The 6,269-nt window shown below is 38.1% G+C and overlaps 2 protein-coding genes across 2 annotated transcripts; one reads left to right on the top strand and one right to left on the bottom strand.

The window, feature by feature from the left end:
- Nucleotides 1-207: 207 nt before the first annotated feature.
- Nucleotides 208-4,261, top strand: LOC143636368 (C2 domain-containing protein At1g53590-like). Its single transcript, XM_077103982.1, has 9 exons — nt 208-379; nt 451-669; nt 779-874; nt 979-1,263; nt 1,355-1,396; nt 1,506-1,554; nt 2,330-2,422; nt 2,505-2,688; nt 3,313-4,261. Exons 1-9 carry the CDS (start codon nt 251-253, stop codon nt 4,259-4,261), a joined length of 2,046 nt encoding a protein of 681 aa, XP_076960097.1. The 5' UTR covers nt 208-250.
- A 103-nt stretch (nt 4,262-4,364) lies between these two features.
- LOC143636367 (uncharacterized) lies at nt 4,365-5,501 on the bottom strand. Its single transcript, XM_077103981.1, has one exon. The coding sequence runs from the start codon at nt 5,499-5,501 to the stop codon at nt 4,365-4,367; it is 1,137 nt and encodes a 378-aa protein (XP_076960096.1).
- Nucleotides 5,502-6,269: the final 768 nt, after the last annotated feature.

Here is a 6,269-nt window from a genome sequence, read left to right as displayed (position 1 = left end):
AACGCCACGTACAATTGCTGATGGAGCAGGAAGAAGATCTGTCCTAGGGCACCACATCGTACAACATTATTATAATAATATCAAAAGTTTATTTAACCACTCCATTCTTCAATCCTACGTTCACTTTCTTTATTAAAAATCCACTGACATTACCCCCATTCTAAATTTATCCAATCCTCTACATTTTCATTAATTAATTATATTATGTTTTCCTGATCTGGGTTTCAAGCAACATTTGCAGATTTTACAAATGGATGTAAAACATCATGATTCAATTGTGTACCACGTGGGCATTGTCTTGTGTTTGATTTGGTTACTGTCTTCTTTTAATTACTGTCATCCGTTGGTGTACTTCATCTCTTTCATATATCTGTATCTGGTAAGTCCTACATTACTAGTACAATAATAACAGGTTTGGGACATGTTTTTATTCATTTAGTTTTTTTTAAGGTTCATGATCGGTATGCAATGAGGTTAAAAAGGACAGTGCAGTTTGAGGAGAGGAAACAGGCTAACCAAAAGAAGGTTCTTTCGGATTCCGAATCGGTTCGGTGGCTGAACCATACTATTGAGAGGATTTGGCCTATATGTATGGAAGATATTGTGTCACAAAAGATTTTGCTACCAATTGTGCCTTGGTTCTTGCAAAAGTATAAACCATGGACTGTTGTATGATTCTTGATTTCATTTACTCTTTTTAATTTTGTTGCAAATTTTCCTTTTTTGGCTATTAATTAATAATTATTAAGGAAAGTTTATAGTTTATTTGTTATTGTAGAAAGAAGCTGTGATTCAGAATTTTTACCTAGGGAGATCTCCACCAATGTTTACAGAAATGAGAGTTTGTCGGCAATCGACCGGTGATGATCATTTGGTATATTGTGTTAATATGCTGTCTCTAAAATGGGATTTAAAATGATAATATTCATTTTATTTTGGTGCTTTCTAAGTTGATATGATTATTATTACTGTTTTAAGGTTCTAGAGTTAGGGATAAATTTTCGGACGGCTGATGACATGAACGCGATACTTGCTGTGAAATTGACGAAAAGATTGGGGTTTGGAATGTGGACGAAGATGCATTTAACAGGAATGCATATTGAAGGAAAGGTGTTACTTGGGGTGAAGTTTGTGCCAACATGGCCTTATTTAGGGCGGCTGCGGGTGTGCTTTCTTGAACCGCCATACTTTCAGGTGACTGTGAAACCTATTTTTGCTCATGGGTTTGATGTTACTGAACTACCCGGGATTGCTGGATGGCTGGTTAGTATATTAGATTCACCTGAAATCTGTCATACACACGCGTGTGCACACTTAGTTTGCGTTTAATGTGTTTTTTTCTATACTTGCTTAGGATAAGCTTCTCACACTTGCATTCGAGGAAACGCTTGTTGAGGTGATTTTCTATAAACTTTTCTGTATATGTATGTAAGCACAGACTGCTATTCAAGTATTTAGATAGCGTATGAATGGTTTCTGATCCAAGTGTTGACTGTCTTTTGCAGCCTAATATGTTGGTAGTTGATATTGAGAAACTTGTTTCACCTCAGCCAGGTAACTAAAATACAACCTATAAATATTTGGGAACTTAGAGTTGTCAAGTTTGACTCATTTACTTATTAACGGGTCAGCCATTTTGGTTTTGAAATATTCCAAATGGGTCGGACGGGTCAAACATATAATCACAATATATTGTTGGCAAACAATATGAACACGTTGCTTATTTATAAAAATATATAAGCCAGACAAAAAATTGTTTACAGGTTGACCCCTCCCAGCTCGGTTCCGATGTGACCCAAAACACAACACAATATAATCAGGTTCTGGGTTGGCATATTTGACCCGTTTATTGAATGGGCCATGTTCGGGTTGACCTTTTAATTAAACATGGCCGTGTTCGGGTTGACTTGTTTAAAAAGTTTAGCTAAACATGCCAACCCGCCAAGCTGTTTAGTTAAACAGGTTGACCCACTAACCCGTTTATGACCTGTTTGACCTATTTTATACGACTCACCAAAACCCAATTAACACGTTTACAATTTCATTATTACCCGTCAGCCCTTTTGACACATTTAGATAAGTGGGTTAAACAGGTCACCGACCCGTGTTCGGGTTACACGATTAAGTGTGTGCGGGTTAGTGTTAATGTTTTTTTAAACAAATAAATATACGGGTCATGTTCAGGTAGAACAATAGAACAATTCACCCCGCCAACCCGACAGGATTGACAATTTGATACCCTAGCTAAATTACATGTTGAACCTATTTTGACCCGTTTGACCTGACAAATTTTACCACCTCTTCATTCTAACCAATCTTCAATTTACAGAACCTTGGTTTTCTGTTGACGCAAAAGAGCCGGTTGCATATGCCTTAGTGGAGATCGTTGCAGCAACAGACATGAAACCGTCCGACATGAACGGTAACTTCACATAAAAAAAGTGCAAAATCTTTCAAGCCCATTTCAATCACTAAATAAGTAACTAGAAATGAACTCTTTACAGGGCTAGCTGACCCATATGTAAAGGGTCAACTTGGCGCATATAGATTTAGAACCAAAACACAAAGGAAGACATTATCTCCAAAATGGCAGGAAGAATTCAAGATCCCAATTACCACATGGGAATCACCCAATCTTCTAATCATACAAGTCCGTAACAAAGATCACTTTATTGATGACATCCTAGGGTTCGTTATTATCTTTATCAAACTCGTGTTTCGGTATCTAATCTAGGGGTGTGCATTGGTCTCTTTGGGTCGTTTTGGCTCAAACTGAACCAAAAACCAAAAATTCGGAGTTCGGGTTTTTGAAACCATTCAGTTTCGGTTTTTTGGTTTTCACAATGAATTTTGTTCAGTTTCGATTATGCCATTTTGGCCTAAACTTTTTGGGCCACACCATTTATAAAAGTTTATAAATTGATTTAACATTCAAAAAATAAAAACTGCAATCCATAAACTCTAAAGTCGGTTTTATGGGTCCGGTTCGGTTATAAACGCCGGTCGGTCGGTTCAATATTTTCAGTTTTCGGTTCACCAAAACCGAGACCGAACCGAAAATTCGGTTTTTGAAAAAACATAAAACCAAATTGTCTGATTATCCGGGTCCTTTCCGGTTATAAAAGACGGTTCTGTTTTATCAGTTTTCAGTACACACAAAACTGAAACCGAGAATTCGATTTTTGAACAAACATAAAACCAAACAATCGGTTTTGGGTTGGATTCGGTAATATTAGTCACGGTTCGGTTATTTCAGTTTCATTAACACCCCAAATCTAATCTCCGCGCTTATATGATTTGGACTTGTTTTAGTGATTGTTCTATAAAGATCAATGATCTTAGAGACGGCCAGAGACATGACATGTGGCTACCTCTTCATAACATTAAAACCGGACGATTACACACCGCGATAAGAATAATTGAAGTGGACACAAAGGTAACCGAACTACCATGTGACGCTGAAGTTACGTCAGGTGAGTTAAAGGAAGAATCGTTTGCAAGTGACCCGGCCCATAAACTGACAGATGACTTTGAACCCATTGATGTTAAAGGTCAACGGGCCACCGGTATATGGGTCCACCATCCGGGTACAGGGGTCCCACAGGTTTGGGAGCCCAGAAAGAAAAGCAGGGTTGAGAAAGGTAGTGAGTCAGTGGGCTCCACCACAAAATCTGGATCATTTCTGGATGATGCAAGTTTCTCTGATGATAGTTTTGATGGTAACAGAATGAGTGCAAGAAACCGGGTTAAAAGAGGGTTAAGTAAAATCGGGTTGGTTTTGAACCGAACCCTTAAAAATGATAATGAAAGATATAAAGGGTTAAAGAAAGTGGATAGTGAGAATAACTGGGAATCACAGTCTCCGTCTCCGCGCCAAAATGTTAGGGCTGTTAATGATAACGGAGTCACGGTCAACTTGGTCATGGAAGATAATATTTTGTCCCCGGTTGACCCGAAGCTGGATGGAAGCGCGCCCGAAAGCCCAAATAACAGGAAAGTGAAAGATGTGACTAAACGGATTCTGAAACACGCGGGGAACTCAGCACGAAGTATGAGGCATGCCTTCTCGGGTAAAGGGTCTAGAATGAGAAGAGATGCTGAGATGGCAGTGGAGTCGGATTCTTCTTTTGACGGTTCGATTCCATCCCCTGGTTTTGGAGTTGAAGGAGATGTGAGTCCGCGTGGCACTGAGGATTATGATGTGGAAGATGATGAGACAAATCTTGATGATAATCTTGAAAGCCCATTACTAGAATCTTGAAAGATTATACTTTGTTGTACTTCTTTTTATTAAATATAATATGTAAATGAAAGTGTTAGTAACAGATTTAACAAATTTTAATTAATTTATGTATTTAACAAATTTAACAAATTTTTAATGCTAGTTTGTCAACAGTTGTGTTATCAGAGATTATACAATGAAGGATTTGTTTCCACATTGCTAATTTTGGTACAAAACCATCTTCTATCATTTGTTTCAAAACCAAATCGATATCTTCCACGCGGTTTTCTTCACAAAGGCCACTGATTAACGACTTGTACGAGTTAAAACTCGTAACCATCTTCTTGGATGACATCTTTCGCGTTAAATTCATAGCCTCGGTGTACTTTCGGCTATCGATCAACGCATACAAAACCTCTTGGTAAGTGCTAGCCACGGGTTCACATCCTTTTAGCAACATGGTCTTATAAAGCTCAATACTTTCTTCAACTTTACCATTTTTCCTTAAACCCGAAATCAGCACGTTCATCAAGATTGTATCCGGCTCAATTCCCGCCATTTCCATCTTCTCCAATAACGAAAACGCTTCTTCAACACGATTGTTTTCACACAACCCGTGCATCAAAGCCGAGAAACTTCTCACATTCGGCTGACACCCTTGTTTAGGCATTTCATCGAACACTTGGCGTGCGGCATCAACATCTCCATTTTTACACAACCCATTGATCATAATATTCAAACAACACGAATCAATCTCTACCCCTAACCTCCCAGCACTCATGTACACCTCGTGAATCACATCAAAATTCTTGGTGTTCACTAGCAAATTTAACACAAAATTAAACGTTTTAGCCGTCGGCCAGCAACCATAACTCGGCATATCGCAAAGGGTCTCGATCACTCGGTTTATTCGACCGGCACCCAACCCGTAAACCCTGATCACATTATAGAAAAACCCATCAGAAAGCCTGCACCTTTTTTCAAGTTTGATTCTTTTCATCACTTGCTCAATTCCATCAAAGTTGTTGGCTTTTGAAAGGTTGTTTATTACTGACGTGTAAAGGGCTTCATTGGGTTTATAATCTTTGCGCTTTGAGAGTTGATCTAATATATTGAGGGTGGAATTGGGATCTTTTAGGGTTTGGAAAATCTTGATTACTTCAGTTGGGCTTAGCCAGTCTTTATGGTTTCGTAAATCAAGTGAAGCAATTGAATGATATCCTGCTGATCGAATGAATAGGTGATGAACACTGCGAATACAGATTGAACGACAGATCATTGTTAGATTTGAAGGAAACAGGACGACGCTCACAAATTGCTGGCTTGTTGTGGTCCTGAGGAATTGGGGCTTACAAAACAGCTTAAATTACTAATTTAACCCTGGTTTTTTATATTTTAGAAAGTTAACATACAAATTAAATTAACGTGTTAACAGTGAGAATCAAATAGTGTAACTAAGGGTGGCAATCATGACCCAACTACATAAATTTGGGTTATTTTGGACTTTAAATACAAAAGTTATGGGTTGTTTTGAGTATGATATAATTCTCACGGCGGTTAAGATGGATAAATTCAAAAGTTAAAGAAAAGACATCTGGGTCAAGATGGATTCTAAAAAGAAAGATCACGGGTCAGGATGGATAATTTGTAAATCAAGTTTTTCTAGAACGGGTCTTTCATATTCAATTATGTGCTCTTCAAAAACCCTAAAGGCCATCGCCGCTACTCATCCATCGTCACCACTTATTGCCGCCGGTAGTCCATCATCACCGGTCATCGTCGGCAATCAACTCTAGTTATTTCTTCTCGCTGTAGATCTATTAAAACAATTCCGTCGCCGCTGCACCTCGCCGTCACTTCTAGACCCTTGGTTGAGTTTGTGTTGCTTTGATTTTGGGTAATGTATTCAACTATTCATAGTTCAAAATTCTTTGGTCTTATTAATTTTATGATTGTTAAGGCTTATTAGTCAATTGGATTATATATTCCTATGAAAGGGTATACAATACTAAGGTTTATTAGTCAATTGGATTATTAGTCAAAAATA

This window comes from Bidens hawaiensis, unplaced genomic scaffold (assembly GCF_021521415.1).
Source record: "Bidens hawaiensis isolate Kalapana, Puna unplaced genomic scaffold, B.hawaiensis_p1.1 tig00007902_1, whole genome shotgun sequence".
NCBI lineage: Eukaryota > Viridiplantae > Streptophyta > Magnoliopsida > Asterales > Asteraceae > Bidens > Bidens hawaiensis.
Note: the sequence above shows the minus strand (reverse complement) of the source record. Positions and strands in the feature narration are given on the sequence as shown.

Coding starts and splice junctions, on each gene's coding strand:
- LOC143636367 (XM_077103981.1), bottom strand. CDS start 5,501: ATGATCTGTCGTTCAATCTGTATTCGCAGTGTTCATCACCTATTCATT.
- LOC143636368 (XM_077103982.1), top strand. CDS start 251: ATGGATGTAAAACATCATGATTCAATTGTGTACCACGTGGGCATTGTC. Junction 875..978: donor CGACCGGTGATGATCATTTG/GTATATTGTGTT, acceptor TACTGTTTTAAG/GTTCTAGAGTTAGGGATAAA. Junction 1,555..2,329: donor ACTTGTTTCACCTCAGCCAG/GTAACTAAAATA, acceptor TTCAATTTACAG/AACCTTGGTTTTCTGTTGAC.